The sequence below is a fragment of the Lepus europaeus genome, chromosome 13 (genome assembly GCF_033115175.1).
Source record: "Lepus europaeus isolate LE1 chromosome 13, mLepTim1.pri, whole genome shotgun sequence".
NCBI classification, from domain to species: Eukaryota; Metazoa; Chordata; class Mammalia; order Lagomorpha; family Leporidae; genus Lepus; species Lepus europaeus.
Window position 1 is genome coordinate 29569915 of NC_084839.1, and position 21546 is coordinate 29591460.

A 21546-nucleotide genomic window follows, 5' to 3' on the forward strand; every position below is an offset into this window, starting at 1 on the left:
TTTTGCAGGTTAATGTAGCATGTCTGGGTTTTTTGTTTTTTGTTTTGTTTTGTTTTGTTTTTTTTTTTTGATTACTCCTTTAATAACGGCACCATTAGTTTCAAAGAAGCCTCATGCTGAATTCTAGAACATATTAAAGCTATGTCTAATGTATATTGCCTTTCTGGAAATCTTGCAACTCCAGGCAAACTTTCATTGATTTTTTTTTTAATTAGTTCAGTTATCAACTGCCTTCCTCAATTGGATTATTTATGGAGGGAAAAAAATGTGTTTTAAGAGGTAGTAAGCCAAAAAAAATTGTTTTTGTCTCAGGGAAAGATAAAATGCTAAATCAATGTTTTGAGCCCCATAAAAAGTTAGTGCTGTTATTTATATGGCTAAAGTACTTAAATGAAGTTTTCATTACTATCCTGTAGTTTCTCTTATACTATACTATAGGATTTTGTCCCCCCCCCAAAAAAAAATTAAAATGAAGAAATGATTGGTTGCTGCTGTATAAAATAAATTTGTAACCACTGGAGCACATTTTACCCCTGTTTTTCTTAGCACTATCTTTAAATTTTATTTATTTAATTTGAAAGGCAGAAAGAAGGAGGGTTAGGTGGACAGAGCTCTCCTACTCACTGGTTAATTCCTTCAAATGCCTGCATCAGCTGGGTTTGGACCAGGCTGAAGCAGAGGCTGGAAATTCAAGATAGGTCTCCCACATGGATGCGAGGACTAAACTACTTGAGCAATTGCCTAGGGCCTTGCAGGTGTGCATGAGCAGGAAGCTGGAATCAGGAGCAGGGACTCTGGTATGGGATGTGGGTACTCAAAGCAGGGCCTTACCTACTGCACCAAACGCCTGGCCCATTAGCACCACTTTTACACAATTATAATCCTCTTTGACTTCAATCTATGTTAATACCTATTTGTTTGGATTTGTCTTTAATACATTTTTCAGAACCTGTTGATTTGAATATATCTAGGCTCATTTCTTTCTGTTATTCTCTTCCCAAAAATAGTTTCGTTTTGTTTTAGTTTTTATTTACTTGAGAGTCAGAGTTAGAGAGAGGGAAAGACAGAGGTCTTCGATCCACTGGTTCACTCCCCAAATGGCTGCAATGGCTGCAACTGTGCCAATCCAAAGCCAGGAACCAAGAACTTCTAGGTCTCCCACACGGGTGCAGGAGCCCAAGCACTTGAGCCCTTCTCTCTCTGCTTTCCCAGGCCATAGCAGAGAGCTGGATCAGAAAAAGAGCAGCCAGGACATGAACCAGTGCCCACATGGGATGCTGGTGCCGTAGGCAGAGATTTAGCCTACCATGCCACAGCTCTGGCCCCCAATAATAGTTTTTTTTTTTAGGATTTTATTTATTTATTTATTTGAGAGAGAGTTACAGACTGTGAGAGGGAGACACAGAGAAAAAGATCTTCTCTCTGTTGGTTCACTCCTCAAATGGCTGCAATGGCCGGAGCTGTGCCTATCCGAAGCCAGGAGCCAGGAGCTTCTTCCGGGTCTCCTACATGGGTGCAGGGGCCCAAGGACTTGGGCCATCTTCTACTGCTTCCCAGGCCATAGCAGAGAGCTGGATTGGAAGAGGAGCAGCCGGGACTAGAATCGACACCCATGTGGGATGCTGGCGCCGCAGGTGGAGGATTAACCTATTGCGCCACGGTGCCAGCCCCCAATAATAGTTTTTGACCACAGTATTAACTCTGGGTAGCTTATTTCTTTTTTTAAGATGTGTTTATTTGATTAAGATTTATTTATTTGAGAGGCAGAGTTACAGACAGGGAGGGAGAGACAGAGAGAGGTTTTCCCTCTGCTGATTGACTCCCCAAATGACCACAGTGGCTAGAGCTGTGCCTATCTGAAACCAGAAACCAGGAGCCAGGAGCTCTTTCCAAGTCCTTCCTGTGGGTACAGGGGCCCAAGCAGTTGGGCCATCTTGGACTGCTATCCCAGGCCATTAACAGAGAGCTAGATTGGAAGTGGAGTACCTGGGACTCCACAGCACCAGCCCCTATTCATTTATTTATAAGTCAGAATTACACAGAGAGAGGAAGAGACAGACAGGGACACAGAGAGGGAGATCTTCCATCTGTAGGTTCTCTTGCCACATGGTCTCAAGCTGAGGCAGGCTGAAGCTGGGAGCCAGGAGCTTCTTCCAGGTCTTCCAAATAGGTACTGGGGCCCAAGCACGTGGGTCATCTTCCTCTGCTTTCCCAGGTGCATTAGCAGGGAGCTGGATCAGAGTAGAGCAGCCGGGACTCAAACCGGTGCCTGTATGAGATGCTGGTGCTGTAGGCAGCAACTTAACCTGCCATGCCACAGTGCTGGCCCCTAGATAACTGATCTCTAAAAAGTATTTCCTGGCATTTGGCATTTGGCACAGCCATTGAGTCACCACTTGGGATGCCCACATGCCATATAAAAATGCCTGGGCTCATGTCTGGGCTCCTCCACTTTCCATTCAGTTTCCTGCCAATGAGGCAGCAGATTAAGGTTCAAGGAGTTGGCTCCCTGCCACCTACATTGGAGATGTGGATGGAGTTCTGGACTCTTACCATTAGTCAGGCCCAACCGTGGCTGCTGTGGCCATTGGGAGAATGAACCATCAAATGGAAACTCTTTCTGCCTTTGAAAAAAAAAAAATGGGAGGAAAGAAGGAAATATTCCTAGAAAGTGTTTGGAGTTTTTTGTTTTGTTTTGTTTTACATGTAATCATTATATTTTTGCCTCATGTAATTGAAGATAGACAGGTAGATCATAGATTTAAATATTATGAGTTCATATTTTTAAATTTTGGTGAAATAATTGGAGCTTTACACTCTGCATGTCTGCAGCTTATGAGAATGTACTTCCTTCAGTGGGTACAGACATGAAACTTACCACACAGTACAAAGGAAAGGTTCTTTTAATTCTTACTGATGATGACCTAATATTAAAATAAAGCCATTGTTAGCCACAGCACAGGTTATTTAGCCCACCTTCCTAATGTGATGCCTTTGGCTTGAAAAGGGGGCTTGTTACATTTTCTGGTTACATTGATATTCACAGTTTTTCTCATGAGCAATAATATTTGTTCTTCTATTTTTGTTTGTAATTGTTTTCTCTCAAACTTAAAAGTTTTGTAAATGCCCCAAGCCAATTCCATGTAACATGTCTTGTTAATGCTGCTCTGATCTTTGGAGGACTCATTTGTGGAAATGCCCACTAAGTTTCTGATTATTACTAATTTTTGTTGAGGAAAATATTCCCATACTAAGGACATTTGGTCCTGAGAGAATGTTCCAAGTAGATTCTCTAAGCTGATTGGCTAATCATTTGCAGTGTGAGTGATGGTCTCTCCTTACGAGAAGATCCACTTGCCTCAACTTATATTGGCAACCTGCCAAAGGGCCATCTGGGTTGCCTTTGATGGATTTCAAGAGCAGGGTGCTTGAAGTTAGGTAGACCCAAGCTTGACTCCCAGCTCTTGGTGTTTGCTGTTGAATCTTAGGACTCATTAGGCAAGAGTCTAGATTTTAAATGTTGAGAAAGCCTCGCCCTCCTTTCTTTGAAGTGTGTACCCTTGCTGTGTGTGTAGTGGTAGGGCTGTTGCAGAGGGAGATCTTTTTGCTGCTGTTAAGTCGGGGGACTGAGAATGAGACAAGTTAGGTTCTTAAAACTTTGCTCTGAGGCCGGCGCCGCGGCTCACTAGGCTAATCCTCCGCCTTGCGGCGCCGGCACACCGGGTTCTAGTCCCGGTCGGGGCACCGATCCTGTCCCGGTTGCCCCTCTTCCAGGCCAACTCTCTGCTGTGGCCAGGGAGTGCAGTGGAGGATGGCCCAAGTCCTTGGGCCCTGCACCCCATGGGAGACCAGGAGAAGCACCTGGCTCCTGCCATCGGATCAGCGCGATGCGCAGGTCGCAACGCGCCTACCGCGGCGGCCATTGGAGGGTGAACCAACGGCAAAAGGAAGACCTTTCTCTCTGTCTCTCTCTCTCACTATCCATTCTGCCTGTTAAAAAAAAAAAAAAAAAAAAAAAAAAAACTTTGCTCTGTTTATGTTCTCCCATGCCTCCGTCATCTTCCTTATTTCTCTTTCATTGACACTTCTTCTCCATGTGTCTTGTCTTTGGCTGCTTTGCTTTCCTCTCTTTTCTAAATCCCAAAGTAACGAGAGAGCGATAGACGTTCCGTTGTCTTGATAATGGTTGATGTCGAATGTGAAATGACAGAGTAGCTGTTACTTTGAACTAAACACTGATGAAAATAATTCATATGGTAGCTCCTATAATGTCTAAAATCGGAGGAACCGATTTAACTTCAGGAGGGGCAATGTGGATTATGGATGAAGTAAACGATTAACATCTTGACATTTATGCTGTTTGTGCCTTCTTAAGTGACTCACTCTTAAGAAACACACTCAGGGTCACATTCTTCCTGTGTCATTTAAAAAAAAAAAAAAAAACTTTGCTTTCCTTGGTTGGTACTCCTCTCTAAATCATATTCATCTTGGAAGAGAGCAGACTTGCCTTGGCTTTAGATGGTATGGTTTTGTGTTCCATGCCTTTTTTTTTTTTTTCCCCTCCTCACTCAAAGTAGTTCAAACTCCAGTTTTCAATTGGCTTTTATTTAATGCTTGAAGTTCTATTTAGCCACAAACAGAAAGACCTTTCATTGTTGATCATTTTTGCTGTGAAAACTTACTTTTAAATCCACAAATGACTTCCATGAGCAGTGTGTGATCTATCAGAAATGTGCTTAGCATGAGCAAGCCACTTGGCCTTTAAACATTTTTCAAAGAAAATTGACACGGAATCCTAAGCTGAGGAGAGCGCTAAGAGTTCTGGCCTGGCTCTCTCCCTTGAGGCAGACAACTGTTGAAACTTCTAAAACACGTTATTCTCTCTCTTGTCTTTGAAGAATTCACAGAGATTCCACAATCTCTGCAAGCAACTTGCTCCGCAGTATCTTCGTTGTCTGGAGCAAGACTAGACGTCAGGCCCAGAGGCTGCAACTCCCATGTGCCAACGTCTTCCCTCGTAACTAACCATCTCCAGACTCTTCATTTTGACCTTCCATTTTTTATGTTTAAAAATGTTACTACTAATTTTATTTGAAAGGCAGAGATGTTTGATCCACTGGTTCACTTCCCAGATGTTTACAACAGTCAAAGAAGGTGGAGCCAGGCTAAAGCTAGGAACCTAGAACTCCAGTAGGGTCTCCCACATGGGTGGCAAGAACCCAGGTGCTTGAGCCATCTGCTGTCTTCCAGGATACACAGCAGGAGGTTGAATCAGAAGTGGAACAGCCAAGACTTTAATCAGGCATTCGATAAGGAATGTGGGTGACTTAAGTGCTGCACCAACCCCCCGATCTTCTGTTATAGATACCTAGAAAAATCTGAAGAGCAGGAGAAAAACAGAGGCACTTAAAATAGTTCATGGGGAAAAATGGAATTAAAAGATACTTATTGTGATGGAAAAAATTTTGAGACCCATGATAGGCATTTTCCATAAGCTTTTTGGAAGACCCCTCTACATGGTTTTCATGTTTTTTTTTTTTTTTTGGACAGGCAGAGTGGATAGAGAGAGAGAGAGACAGAGAGAAAGGTCTTCCTTTGCCATTGGTTCACCCTCCAATGGCCACCACGGCTGGCGCGCTGCGGCCGGCGCACCGCGCTGATCCGATGGCAGGAGCCAGGTGCTTCTCCTGGTCTCCCATGGGGTGCAGGGCCCAAGGACCTGAGCCATCCTCCACTGCACTCCCAGGCCACAGCAGAGAGTAGGGCTGGAAGAGGGGCAACTGGGACAGAATCCGGCACCCCGACCGGGACTAGAACCCAATGTGCTGGCGCCACAAGGCGGAAGATTAGCCTATTGAGCCGCAGCGCCGGCTGGTTTTAAATGCTTTAAAAGCACCAAAATAAGCATCTTTTATTGTTTTCCATGAACTTTTTTGAAGTAATCATTTCATATAGCAAAGAAAGGAAGTAAAGAAGGATAGGGACCCATTAGTAAGTATTCACCCTGTACCATTGGGATGACAGATAAAGCAGATATTGAGAGCAACATAATTTTATTTTTCTGAATAAAATTGCTATTTTCACTCTGAACTTTCCATTTTTGCTCCTATCCAGGCTTTTTTAAAAGGTCTAATCATCTATCCTATTTTGATTACAGCCTGTTTTCTGCTATACATTGCAGGAAACTACAATGACATTTGAGATTTGGCCAGTGCTTGTGGTCAGGTACTGTGGAAAGCATGTTGTGTGTGAATTATCTCTCAATACTACACAGCCTTTCCCTGCCTGGTATATGGGGAATATCCTCACTGTGCAGAATTTTAGTTTGACACCTAGGAAGTTTGTTGCCAAGGTCACAAAGCTAATGATAGGCAGAGCCAAGATTGGAACCCATGTCTGTTTGGTCCCCAAACTTAGGCTGTATTCATTATGCCTGGTAGTGTTTCTCAGGTTTCATTTTGGTGGATCAGGATCTTGGTGAATAAGGTTTTGTTGATAAATTGTCAGCCACGGCAGGAGTGGTGTTTGAGTGTTGTGAATCACCACATACCTAACCACAGCAGCCTTTTTAATGTCTTTGCCTCATCAGCTGCCCATTCTTCTCTGGTTTGCAGTGCTAAGAATCATAAGGAGAAGACCTGAACCTGTAGTTATGGTAGAGCTATGTTTTATTGTCAAAGCTGAGAAAGTTTTGAGAGTAAAATGCTGTTAACTAACTTTCCCAGAACAGCAAAAATAACCTGACCATGTCCCAGACAGAGCAGGACATTGTGGTCAACCTCCCTGGGCTGGATAGGAAAACCCAAGCCTCCAAAGCAAATTGGTGAGGGGAAAAATAGAGCCTTTGTTATTAAAAAAAATTTAATCACATGTTGGAAGAAAATTAAAAATAATTTATAATTGTTGTAGTTAGCATCATAAAAACTTACAACTTTTCAGACTGTAATGAAAATAGGAAGTACACTGAAAAACATGTGAAAGAAATCATGGAGATACATGTTGGTATCAGTGAATAAGTCCATTGAGCCTTGAATGGCTTCAGTTACCAAATACAGTAGCTTGAAGATTCTAAGTATTTAAGCATGTAACCAAGAATTATTTCTTCACTTACAGCTTATCATGGATATAATCAAATGATCGAATGCCTACAAGGTTATAAGCGAGTCAACAATACCTTCTGTCAAGGTAAGGTTAACAGAATTGATTGGTGTAGACTCAACAGCTGTTTTGGTTCTTTGGCAGCTCGAGTTGTCTTACCACATGTTACTCCTCAGCCCGGCCTGGAAAGGTCACACAGTAATTTACCTCCTGTTTGCTCCCTTTAGCTAAGGAAATCCAGAAATTTATTGTCTTGGTGCTGGAATTGCTTCACTACCATTGCAACTTTGGGAAAGTTTTACCTTCTATTAATTTGTGATAAAATCCCTAGAGTTTGGGTCACTTCACAGAGCACCCTGTAGTCTTCATGCACAGGCCTCATATCCATGCAGGTGCACCTACACATTTGGGGGTCTTCAAAAGTTCATGGAAAAGAGGAATTTTAAAATAATGCAAATTTTCTGTGAACTTTTTAAAGTCTCCTTATATGTCCCTAATGCTCTACTTCTTGGGTGATGCATGGTTGGGCAGTGGAATGCTCTTTTTTACTTTAATCACAGTTTGGCTGCCTGTCTTAAAATATTCAAGTATTAAATATCAAAGTGAACACACTTTTCATAGGCATTTAAAAAAGCAATGGAGCTAAATATGAAATGCCCTAAATTCTATTGCTCAGTTTATTTTGAATAATACCACTGAACTGTCCAAGCAGAGAAAACCTCTAGTTGTGTCTGTACTTTGTCAGTGAAGAACCTTAAGCCCAAAGAGGTTCAGTGTCTGTCCCTGGCTTTATAGAACTGAGATTGTAACTTGGGTTTGCCAGTGCCTAGTGTAGTACATAGTTAGGCTATCAGATTTTGTTGTGGTTACTTTGTGGGATGATTAGTGCTCTTCCTTGCCCTTTCCCTGTCTAGCGTGAAGGTCTTATTATTGGGATATTGGAAATAGGCATACATTGAAGTAAACAAAGAAACAGAGAATCTCCTAGAGTCTAAGTGAACCAAAAACCCCAGGAAAAACTGAGCCTGTGTTTTCTGACTTGGTGCCTATAGCCCATTCTCCTTGACTAGCATGTATCTACTGGCTATAGAGATTTTTTTTTTTACCAGAAACCTTTTATTTTAGGAATACAACTTCATGCATTTCATAAATACAACTTCAGGAACATAGTGATTCTTCTTACTGTACCCGCCCTCCCACCCACACTCCCACCTTTCTTTCTTCTCCCTCTCCTATTCCTATAATTCCTGTTCCTATAAAAAAATATTTTTGCTAAGATCTATTTTCAATTAACTTTATACACATAATATTAACTCTATATAAGTAAAGAGTTCAACAAATAGTATGACAAAAAAACAAAAAATGTTCCTCAACAGTTGAGACAAGGGCTGTTCAAAGTCATTGCATCTCATAGTGTCAATTTTGCTTCTGTAGCTTACCTTTTAGGTGCTCTAATAGTTATCATAGAAAAAATAGAACATAATGTATTTGTCCTTTGCTTATTTGTCCTATGCTTACTTTACTGAGTATGATGTTTTTCAGTTTCATCCATTTTGTTGCAAATGACAGATTTTCATTTTTTTAAATGCTGTGTAGTAGTCCATGGTGCACATACCCCGTAATTTCTTTATCCAGTATTCAGTTGATGGATTTCATATCGTAGCTTTTGTGAACTGAGCTACAGTAAACTTGGGGTGCAGATAACTCTTTTATTTGCTGATTTCATTTCCCTTGGGTAAATTCCCAGGAATGGGATGGCTAGATCATATGGTAGGTCTTTGTTCAGATTTCTGGAGTATCTCCATATTGTCCTCCACAGTGACTGTACCAGTAAACATTCCCACCAACAGTCAATGAGGGTACCTTTTCCCCACATCCTTGCCAGCATTTGTTTGTGGATTTCTGTATGAAAGCCATTCTAAAGGGGATGAGGTGAAATCTCATTGGGGTTTTGATTTGCATTTTCCTGATGTCTAGTGATGCTGAGCATTTTTGCATGTGTATCTTGGCCATTTGGATTTCCTCTTTTGAAAAATGCCTGTTTAGGCCGGCACCGTGGCTTAACAGGCTAATCCTCTGCCTTGCGGCGCCGGCACACCGGGTTCTAGTCCCGGTCAGGGTGCCGGATTCTATCCCGGTTGCCCCTCTTCCAGGCCAGCTCTCTGCTATGGCCCGGGAAGGCAGTGGAGGATGGCCCAAGTGCTTGGGCCCTGCACCCACATGGGAGACCAGGAGAAACACCTGGCTCCTGGCTTTGGATCAGTGCGATGCGCAGGCCACAGCGGCCATTGGAGGGTGAACCAACGGCAAAGGAAGACCTTTCTCTCTGTCTCTCTCTCTCTCTCTCACTATCCACTCTGTCAAAAAAAAAAAAAAAATGCCTGTTTAATTCTTAACTGGGTTGTTTGTTCTTGTTGAGTTTATTAATCTCTTTATATTCTGGTTATTAATCCTTTATCAGTTGCATAGTTTGCAAAAATTTTCTCCCATTCTGTTGATTGTCTGTTCACTTTGTTGAGTGGCTTTTTTTTTGCAGTGCAAAAGCATCTCAATTTGATATAATCCCATTTGTCAATTTGGGCTTTGATTGCCTGTGCCTCTGGGGTAGTTTCCAAGAAGTCTTTGACTATGCCGATGTCTAGCAGGGTTTCCCCAATGTTCTCTGAAAATTAGATGGTATTGAATCATTTTAGATTTAGGCCTTTGATCCATTTTGGGTGGATTTTGTGTAAGGTGAAAGGTAGAGGTCTTGCTTCATGTTTGTGCATATGGAGACCTGGTTTTGCCAGCACAGTTTGTTGAAGAGACTGTCCTTGATCCAGGGATTGATTTTAGCTCCTTTGTCAAAGATAAGTTGGTTGTAGAAGCATGGGTTGATTTCTGGGGTTTCTATTCTGTTCCATTTGTCTATTCACCTGTTTTTGTATCAGTACCAGGCTGTTTTGATTATAACTGCCTTGTAGTATGTCTTAAAATCTGGTATGATTTCTATGTTTTTTAATTTGCTGAGACTTGCTTTATGGCCTAACATGTTGTCTATCCTAGAGAAAGTTCCATGCACTGGTGAGAATGTGTATTCTTCATCTGTAGGATGAGAAGTTCTGTAGATATCCGTTAGATCCATTTGGTCTGTATTGTCAATTAACTCTGTTGTTTCCTTTTGATTTTTGCCTGGTTGATCTGTCCATTGCTAGAAGTGGAGTATTGAAGTTCCCCATTATTATCGTATTGGATTGTATGTTTCCCTTTAGGTCCTAAGTAGCCAGGTGCCCTGTAATTAGGTACATACACGTTTATTATAGTCAGATCTTCCTGTTGAATTGATCCCTTAATCATTGCACAATGCCCTTCTTTGTCTCTTTCAATAGTTTTTTTGTTAAAGTCTATTTTGTCTGATATTGGGATGACTACACCAGCTCTTTTTTGGTTTCTGTTGGCATGGAATATTTTTTTCCATCCTTTCACTTTCAGTCCATAGGTATCTTTCTTGGTGAGATGTGTTTCTTGCAGGCAGCAAATAGATGGGTCTTGTTTTTTAAATCCATTCAGCCAGTCTGTATCTTTAACCAGAGAGTTGAGGCCATTTACATTCAAGGTGACTATTGATAAGGAATAACTTGGCCCTGTCATTTTTCCACAAATATTCTCATTTTTTACTCTGGATTTCCTTTGCATTTTCACTGGGAGAGTTTCTGCCTTGATCTTCTTTCATAGTGATGACCATATTTCTGTGTATAGCACATCCTTGAGCATCTTTTGTACTGCTGGATTTATGGTGACAAATTATTTTAATTTCTGTTTGCTATGGAAAGTCTTTATTTCACCTTCATAAATGAGAGCTTTGCAGAGTACAGTATTCTGAGTTGATTGGCTTTTTTTCTCTTAAAATTTGGAATATATCTCACTATTTTTACTACCTTGTCGGGTTTCTGATGAGAAGTCTGCTGTGAGTCTAATTGGAGATCCTCTGAAAGTAATCTGGCATTTCTCTTGTGCACATTTTAGAATCTTTTCTTTATGTTTTACTGTGGAGAGTTTGACTACAGTGTGTCGTGGTGAAGATATTTTCTGGTCTTGTCTATTAGGAGTTCCATGTGCTTCCTGTACTTGGATGTCTGTTGCTTTCTCCACATCTGAAAATTTTTTTGTAATTATTTCACTATAAAGGACTTCTAATCCATTCTCTTTCCATGCCTTCAGGAACTCCTAAGACCCATATGTTGGGTCATTTGATAGTATCCCATGAGTCTTCAATACTGTTTTTAATTTTCTAATTTCTTGTACCTTTTTTTTTTTTTTTTTGGTCTGACTGTAAAATTTCCAGTGATTTGTATTCTAACTTGGATATTCTTTTTTCTGTCTCACCGAGTCTGTTGTTAAGGCTTTTCACCGGCTGGTGCCATGGCTCACTAGGCTAATCCTCTGCCTGTGGCACCAGCACTCTGGGTTCTAGTCCTGGTTGGGGCACCGGTTCTGTCCTGGTTGTTCCTCTTCCAGTCCAGCTCTCTGCTGTGGCCCAGGAAGGCAGTGGAGGATGGCCCAAGTGCTTGGGCCCTGTACCCGCGTGGGAGACTAGGAAGAAGCACCTGGCTCCTGGCTTTGGATCAGCACAGCGCGCCAGCCGTAGCAGCCATTTGGGGAGTGTGCAACGGAAAAAGGAAGACCTTTCTGTCTCTCTCACTGTCTAACTTTGCCTGTCAAAAAAAAAAAAAAAAAAAAAAAGGCTTTTCATCACATTTTTCACTTGACCTATTGCATTCTTCATTTCTAATATTTCATTTTGATTTCTCTTAAAATCTCAGTTTCAGTCTTGTTATGTATGGAGTTCTTTAATTCATGAATTTGCTTCTGACTACTTCTAAATAATCCTATGACTACTTCTAAATAATCCTATGATCAATTCTTTTGAATTCCAATTCCAGCATTTCTTAAGTCTCTTTATCTTCACATTTTAGTGTTTAAATGTTGTGTTTCTTTGGGGAGATCATGTTGTTTTCCTTATTCTTGTTTCTTGAATTGTTTTGTTTATTTTTAGGCATTTGTGGAGCTAGTTGGTTTTTTGTTTGTTTTTCTTGTATTGGCTTTTATCTTTGAACTATGCCTATATCCTATATCGCTTAGTGGAGTTCCGACCCTTTCAATAAATACCCAGAGGCATGTGCTGGGTGTGGCCAGTTTGCTGTGTTCTGTATTCCAGGGTAAGGGAAGTATCTAAGGTGACACTCAAGTTGGGTGTGGTAAATTCTCTCTCTCTCTCTCTCTCTCTTTCTCTCTCTCTCTTTTTCTTTAACAGAGGAGAGTTTTGTTCAACTCTGTTGGCATAGTCTCACACTCACCTCTTCTCCTCATGGAGACCTATTGGAGCTAGCCCCAGTAGGTAGAATATTGATCCATTCTGCCACAAGAATCACACAACTCCTCAGTGTGAACATGGATCCAGCAGCCATGACTCTACCAGGCAGTCACTGAGCCCTGAGCATGTGGAGCCATACACTGTGACTGCTCAGAGACCCAACCACACCTTGTGTCCTCCCACATAGCCACAGTGTTTTCACAGTCCTGGCACACAATGCTCCCATAGTCACAAGCACCCAAACCCCTGTCAGTTCTCCCAGCCAAAGGTGTCTCCTCTCTGCTGGTTGCTGGGCATGTGGACACAAGCTGGTGCAGCTATTATGTGTGTCCAAAATGGCGCCACTCTTCCTCAGCTCGTTACAGGACTCTGGTGCCAGGTGGTCATGGAGAAACGTGCCCCCTTTTTTTCCCTCTGGGTTGGCAGGTTCTCTGTCCCCTACAGGTCCAAGCTGTACTCATGCCAGGCTTTTCCCACAGCTTTATCACCGGTAGCTTGAGCTGCTGCAGTCTGGTCTCCCCTTCCTCTCCAATGCTGGTGCTGAGGCTCTTGGCTGCCAGGGTCCTGAGTTGTGTGCATCCACACTCTCCACAAGGATCCAAAGTGTCTGTCTAATTTGTATGGAGTTTCCTCTGCAGTTTTCTCCTAACTCGTCCTAGAGATTGTATTCTTTCCACTTTATTTTTTAACTATCTTTCCCTAGACTAGAGCAGTATAATCCCCACCCCCTTTCTGCCATCTTGGAATCCTCTGGCTAGAGATTAAAGTCATACATAGGTGAAGTCCATATTAAAATGTGATTCATGATTCATCATAAAATGATTCATGTCAAATAAGTATCTTAACCACCTGAGAATTTTCTCAAGTAAATTGTCTACTCCATAGTGTATCTGTATAACTTTTATGATATGCAGTGTCATTGTTGGGTTAAAGAATTTTCTTTGAAATGCACAAAGATATAGCATGCCTTAAACATAGTGGCTTAAAATATTTAAGCCTTCATTATACATGACAGAGTGTTGGAAAAGTTAGAATTAATCACTCGAGGAGAAGGCATTCAGTGTTTTTTTTTTAGAAATATCTGCAAACTTGGTAACAATAAAATAATGGATTAAACTATTTTAAGTCAATAGAATTTGAGATATGACCAAATTAAGTTCAGTGGATGATACACTGAATGAGTAGGTTAAACAAATGGATTAGATAGTTAAATATGTTCCGTATAAGTCAAGTTATTGTTTCATAGATGTGGATGAGAACCAATGTGAAAGGATTCAGCACATTTGTTGAATGTGTTCGTATGAATAGAATGGGCAGGGCAGTGGAAGTAGTAGCCTCGTACCTGTGTCCATGTCCATGAGACAGAATTTGGCGCTTGGAAGTTCAGCAGTCATTGTTTTTGGTTGATAAGGTCAGTGAAGGGCTTGGAAACACGAGTGTATTTAGCCTGCAGAAGTGAGGATTGAAGAGAAGTGTAATGACAGCTTTATAAACAAGACTCAACATATCAACCGTACTGCAAAATAAGACTTGTAATAAGTTGCTTCAGAAGCCAACATCAGTAAGATGGTGTTGTAAGGAAATAGATTTACAACAACTGTGGTAAAGTCCCTTTGTGGACTAGACTTTGCCAACTCAGTCCTCAAATGTCTTCAGAAAGTCCTGAGGTTGTGGCCCAGAATTGGGATTGGACAACTGCTTAGTAGCTCTTGGCCAGGGATGGTACTTGTCATTTTCATCCTGAGTACCATAAATGGTTAGAAATCACTGGAGGTACATGCCAGTCTGCACTCTGTCTTCAGGGACAAAGGCTGTGCATAAGAAAGAAGTGATAGCCCAGCTTATTGCGCAGGTTGTAGCTCCTCGATTGTTACATTCCTGAAGTGTCTCTTGTGATTAGATAAATGTATTTGCTCCATTGTACTTTAAGAGAGAGGAGGTTCCTTATTGATTCTTTGCTGTTCTAATCCTGTATAGCTAATTGATAGACACGTGTCCAGAGCATCTAATTTCTTAATATGTCAGATAGTAGAGAACACACAAGGATTCCTTGGTGTGGTGTGTTCACAGGTAATTGTCACTTCTACCTCTCGTAGATCTTGGAAGACAGAAGAAGTGCTATCTTTCAGAGTGTTTTGTGGCATTGTTTCTTCCTAACGTATGAGTATTTGGAATAATTGATTGAAGAAGACATTTGGTCCTAAATTTTTCTTTATAGAAAGGCTTTAAATAATGGATTAAATTGCTTTGATAGCGAAGGTATTACTCAGATTTTTCCATTATTATTTTGAGTCAGTTTTGATAGTTTGTGTTACTTTAATAGTATTCACTTCATGTAGAATTTGAGATTTTTTCATATAAAGTTTAACATGCTCTGATTATTATTTAAATATCCCCCTAGTTTATATGGCAACCCTAACACCCACCTGCTTTCAGTTATGCTATTTGGTATTTGTGCTATATTCTTTTTTATTGATGATGCTTCCAGTGCTTCACTGATTTTTTTTTTTTTAAATCGGACTTTAAAAGAATGAATTTTTGGCTTTGTTTCTGTGTATATTTGGCTTTGTATGCATGTATTTTCTGTAATTTCAGTTGTTTCGTTTTTTCTGCCTCCTTTTGTTCAGCTAGCTACTGTTGTCTAATTTCTTTGCATATGGACTGAGGTTGTTAATGTCAACCTCCTTTTCTAATCTGTACATGTAAGAATATAAGTTTCTGTCAGTCTAGGTTCTGACTTTATTTATATCCCTCAGTTTTGTGTTATATTCTTATTACCTTAAAGTTAAATTTTAAAAATTCCTGATTTCCTTTTTTAAAAAAGATTCATATAGAACCTCATTTTTTTTAGCTGAATAATATTCCATTGTGTATGCATGCCGCATGTTCTTTATCGCTTCATCTGACAATGGATACCCCTGTTGATTCTCTATTTTGGCTGTTGCAAACAGGGTTGCAATCAATGTGGTGCAGGTGTCTCTTGGATACAATGTGTTCATGTCTTTCAGATATGTTTACCGAGTAGTGGGACTGCTGGCCCCTATGGCAAGTCCTTTTCTAGTTGTTTTTTTTTTTTAAGAAATCTCCATTCTGTTTTCCACAGTGGCTGCAGTAATTTACATTCCCACTGACAATGATTTCCCACATCCTGGCCAGCACTTGTTGCTTTCTGTCTTTTGGATAATTGCCATTCTGATAGGGGTGAGGTAATGTGTCATTGTGGTGTTGATTTGCATATCCCTAGTGGCAGGTAATGTTCAGCAGTTTTTCATATATTTATTCATGTATTATTCTGCTATAAAAAAAGAAATTCTACTATTTGCATAAAAATGGATGCATCTGGAGGACATCACGTTGAGTGAAATAAGCCAGACACAGAAAGACAAATATCACATGTTCTAATGTGTGGGAGCGAAAATTAAGAAAGAAAACAAAAGCAAGATAGAAATGCCTATGTGTGTCAGTAGTGCTGCAAATATAGTTTTGTCAAACTTTGTTTTATATCTTTTTCAAACAAATGATTAAGAATGATATACTGTTATAGTTTTAGTGAGCTGTGATTATTTTAAAATTTACTGTGCATGAGTGAAATGGTCATCTTTTTGTCTGATTATTATTTGTAGCCCTTGCATGTATTCCTGCTGAACTATGGTCTACTTTTTACTTGTTGAGCTTTTGATTTAGTGGAGTGTTAAGCCTTTGACTATAATATAAATTAAAAATGTTATCTCAAAAGTTAAAAAAAAAAAAAGAGGAGGAGAAAGGAAAGGAAGTACTTTATTCTTAGACTTGTATCTATGAACTACATTAAATCTGTTCTAGTTATATTAATACCACAATAAAATTATTTTTAAGATTTATTTATTTAAAGGCAGTAACAGAGCGACATCTTCCATCCAATGGTTCGCTCCTCAAATGCTGGTTCATTTCCCCGAATGCCGGCAGTAGGAGGACTGGGTCAGGTTGAATCTAGGAAACAGATCTCCCAGGTGGGTGGCCAGGACTCCAGCACTTGAGCCATCATCTGCTGCTTCCCCTGGTGCTCTAACAAGAAGCTGGATCAGAAAGATTGAGTAAGGAGGACTTGAATCAGGCACTCGGATACGCAGTGCATAACCAGCGGCAGCTTCACCTGCTGGGCCCAGGATTTCAGTTATCTACCACCTTGTTGTAACGTAGGTGAGGCAAGCTGACATTTACTGCTCACTCATGATCCATATGCTTTGCATTTCATTTAATCTTCAAAATTTTCCTCTGGGATTTGGGCATTATTTTGAGTTAGAAACTGAGACATAAGGAGTATAACTTTCCCAAGATGGCAAAGATAAGTCTAACCAAGATCACAGTTCCAAGCTACTTGTGGTCTTTAAATAAAATTATATATGTATAAAGTATTACTAATGCAAATACTATCTAGTTAGAAGCAAAGGTGATATGTTTTGTTAGAGCAAATAAAAATAATATTAATTTGCTTTTATTTAATTGAAGAAGTTGGTTATCCAATCTATTTTTCTTACTGTTAGGTTTGTATTTCATAAAAATACTACTTTAGGGGCTGGCCTCGTGGCACAGTAGGTTAATCCTCTGCCTGCTGTGCCAGCATCCCACATGGGTGTCGGTCTAGTCCCGGCTGCCCCTCTTCCAATCCAGCTCTCTGCAATGGCCTGGGAAGCAGTAGAGGATGGCACAAGTGCTTGGGCCCCTGAACCCACATGGGAGACCTGGAAGAAGCTCCTGGCTTCAGATCGGCTCAGCTCCGGCTGTTGCAGCCATCTGGGGAGTGAACCAAAGGAAGGAAGACCTCTCTCTCTCTCTCTCCCTCTCACTGTCTGTAACTCTACCTCTCAAATAAATAAATAATACCTTTAAAAAAAATGCTTTAGAAGTGGAAGTGAAAATTTGCAAATAATCACTTACAATCTCACTTTGCAAAGTAAAACGGGCAGTCCTTCAAATAATTGCTTGAGACTTTTGTGTTTTCCCATGTTGGTCTGGCTGGGTGACCCTCAGCAAGTTTTTTCTTGCTGAGTGTATCCAATGGTTCTTCCTCGGTCACTTCTGCTGATGGACAGTCAGTAACACCAAGTCCTGGCTCACTGTGGTCTCAGGAGGATATTCACAAAGCGTGTTAGAATATTTTGGCAAAGATTCTGGAGTGAAAAAAATCACAGAAAATCCTATTTCATGCTGCCTCAATAAAGTACTGCTAAATGACACTACAGAGAAGTTTGACTCATAAAATAATGGGATTTTGTGCAGGGTAATCTATGAGAATTGCTTTTGAGAGAAAATCTTCATTTCATTTCCTTTGTGATTTAATTGGTCAGTAAGTGAACTAGGGCTTTCTCACATTACATATGACAACTCAGGTTTCCTGCAGCCTTGAAGCTTTTTGATTTCGTTATCCTAACATTTTTCAAAAGGAACCCATTCAACATCTAATTACTTGTGCGTTCTGCATTGTTCTTCCAAGCTAATGTCTTCTCCGTTTACAAAGCCCGTTTAACATTAAAGTGATTAATAACTAGAATTACATTATTTTCCTCAACTCAGCTGATGTCCTGAAGCAACTTTTCACTAATGTGAGCTCAGCAACAAAGAATCAACTGTGCACAAGTTAATTTGAGGAGCTTTCAGATAATTGCCCTCCAAATTGGGTTTTTTTCCCCCTCTACTGGTACTGCAATTATCTTTTCAAAGGAATGATTTATTGCATATCCACACATGGAGCTCTAAAACCTACCTCACTACCCTCAACGTTATGGAATTGTTATAATTTGCTTCATTTATCATAACAAACATAATGTTTCCTAGTGAATCTATAATGACTTTTGTCATTTGATTATTACGCTAAAGCATTGATGTAGAACTAGAATTAAATGAAATAATACCTTGTGGAAATGAAAATAAGAACTCTTACCTTCACTTTGCTTTTCTCTGAAACTTAGACCCGTTTTTGAGTCTGCTCCCACCTATCTTTGCCATGAGACAAGTGTGTTCTTTGTTCTTAAAATGTTAGTTCTAGAACTCAGTTTTAAAAATCGAATTTGGTTCTGAAAGTACTTTTGTTTGTTCAGTTAAATCTTTTATTAAAAAGCAATTTTCTCTTTCAACAATCTAAAACTCATTTGCCAGCTTACAGGTATAAAATTAATATTTTCTACATTTTTATCTTATGCCCAGGATGATGAGCCATGCCAAAATGTGTAAGTAGCTAGGGGATATCTATACTTCTATAAGCTACTGCATTTCTATTCTGTTTTCATAGATAACTTTGAAAAATTTTAAAAATCTACAAACATTGATGGAGCAGTCTTAAGCTATCAACTGAAAATATGCACTAAATAATGAATAAGTCCTTGTTCCTGCCCTTAGAATTTAGTGTAATTAAATTAGTTTGAATCAGCAGGATGCAATTTGCTTTAATCACTCTTGCAAACTAGCCTGTTAAAGGCTATATGAAAGAGCTGTCCACATAGCTTTCTTTTAGTGTCATTTTATTGACACTGGTTGTTCTGTTTAATGAGATTAATTTGCAGAATGGATATCTTCCGGCACAATAATACTCATTACCGATCTTCTCTGTAGGGCCCCTTTTAGGCAGAAAGCTCCCCAACCAGACTTTATTTGGGAAACACAAAAGGTAATACACACTTTTCCAGGGGCATGGCTCTGTTATTAAGTGAGACTTAGCAGTCTTGATCAATATTCCACATAAGTCCTGTATGCAGGCTGTTTGGTTACGAAGAGTTGTCTGGAGTCTAGCTTGCATTTCAGACCCCTTAAGGATTAAGAAAAACATGATTGAGTGTGAACTACAGTGTGATGAGTGGGTAGAGGAAGAATGGCCTTTGAGTGCTTTGAGAAAAGTGTACAAGTGAGGAAAAGTGAAGGCGGGAACCTCAAGAAAACCCGCTTGGCCAGAGAGGAGATGTGGTCTACAGCACAGTGTTGGGTTAAAGCAGATGGGTAAGCCGACATGAAGTGATTCATTTAGAATGGTAAGGCAAGGCTCTTAGGACTCGTTACGTGTACCACTTGAATGCAATTAGCTGTGAGCTTTGATACATGCTGGGAAAACAATTATTGGATTTATGCTGCTTTTAATATGGTGCTATGGAAAAAATATTATTCATGGCATTTGTTAAAGAACAGTAAGGCAGACTTTATTCAGGAAGACTATTAGAATAAGGGCCACCGTGGGGTTTTTCTGTGGAGGAGAGAGGTTGGTTTCAGCTCTGAATACCAGGAAAAAGTGGGAATGTATGGCTAGGGGCTGGAGGTTGGAGTGCTATGCCAGTGAATGGGAAATGACTCGAAGGAAACACCAGGGATATGGGGGAATTTTGGCTAAACTAACCTAACAGTTTTCTTGCAGAAAGCGTGTCATAATGATCAGATATCACTTTGGGGATGGTAGAAGAAGAGGAATCCAATCAGATACCAAGAGCAGGGGATTTTAGCTAACTTGACTCAGCAGGTTTCTGGCTAACATTGGAAAAAGGAGTGATCCCAGAAACCTAAAGACAGTTCAGAGATAGGTAATGGAATTTGGCCAAGGATAGAATCCTTGTCAGTAGAAACATTCAAAGGCCCCTATGACAACCTCTTGCATATTTGAAAGAAGATGGATTTGTGCATGAGTCATCATTTCACATTTATTGTCAAAGGCATAGTTAATGGAAATACAGAATGCTCTCCTCCTATGCAGTTAATTTTCTGATGCTTGATCCGTTTCGGCATTCGGCATTGCTTTTATCCTGTGCTTTCTTATTCTTTTTTTTTTTTTTTTTGAGGAGGAGGAGACTTTTTTGAGATAAAATACAGACACCCAATTAAACTGGACTTTCAGATAAATAAAATAATTTGGGACATATGTACACCAAACAGTGTTTGTTTACCTGTAATTCAAGTTTCATTGGGTGTCCTGTGTTCTTACTTGGTAAATGTGCTTTTTGAAGTTATATCTTTTAATGTTTTTTTATATACTTATGTGTCTGAAAGTATTTTTCACTTATTCTATAATGAGCGAAGTCATGTGAGCAATTCTAGGTTGACAGCTGTTTTCAAAAAGTACTTTGAGTATATTATCCCAGTGTTTTCTCACTTCTATCTGTTTGAGTCATCTTCCTTTGTAGATAATCTATTTTTTAGATCATTTTTTAATTCTTTATTTTGTAGTTTTATCTTGATGTGTCTAGATTTGTCTATTCTGTAGGGTGAAATATGAAACTCATGTCTTTTCTTGAAATTTGAAGTCTTTAGTTGTTAATCTTTGTGTTGCTTCTCCATAATGGTTTTATGCCAAAGCTCCTGTTACACAAAGGTTGGAGCCTTTTTTTCCCATGTCTCTTAAAAAGTCTTTAATGCTTTTTTTATTCTCATGTCTTATTTCTGCATTTTGAATGAATATATCAATCCCACCTCCTAGTTTTCTAATTCCTGCTCTACTTATCCCATCTGTGACATTTTTAAGAATGTTTTTCATTTCCAAGATTATTTTTTGTAGCTACCTGTTGTTGTTTTAGATTTTCAGTTTTAAAAATGTATCCTTTCATTTAACTTCTAAACCATGCTAAAAATGTTTAAAGAATATTTGTGAGAGCATTTCATAAATTATTTCCATCTGGAGAATTCTTGTTGCAATCATTGACTTCAGTTGCTCTCATAGCAAACCAGCTGTAGAAATTTTAGCTAAGTGTGCAGGCTCATTATCAGTCTGAAGCTTGTTTTTATACCTTCTACTCCTTACCTTTTCCTAACAATTTTATAGAAACTCCCACTTGGTGATCTGCCCTTTTTAATATCCGTAAATTTACTTTGTGAACATTGTTGGCACCCTACCTTCTGGGTCTATTTCTCTAGCTTTTATTGAATGCCTGTTTAGTATGAACGACTGCATCGGGTGCTTTGAGCAACACCTTGTGAACTGAGTTTCATTAATAATGAAACTGGATTCTGAGATTCAAAGAAGTGAAGCAATGAGACATCACATAGCTGAAGAGTGGTACAGTCTGAAGACTGGGCTCCTCTCTGTGCTGCTAAAGTTGGTAGTTGATGAAAGTACTTCTTTTTTCCCCCAAAGAAACATTTTA

General features: G+C 39.8%; 1 protein-coding gene across 3 annotated transcripts in view; it reads left to right on the forward strand.

The window, feature by feature from the left end:
- Positions 1-21546, forward strand: part of LTBP1 (latent transforming growth factor beta binding protein 1) — a 445454-nt gene that overhangs the window by 256597 nt on the left and 167311 nt on the right. For all 3 annotated transcript variants that reach the window (XM_062209234.1, XM_062209235.1, XM_062209236.1), the window contains one exon: positions 7114-7185. In XM_062209234.1, coding sequence (XP_062065218.1) covers positions 7114-7185 — 72 coding nt within the window. The remainder of the gene's footprint in view (positions 1-7113; positions 7186-21546) is intronic.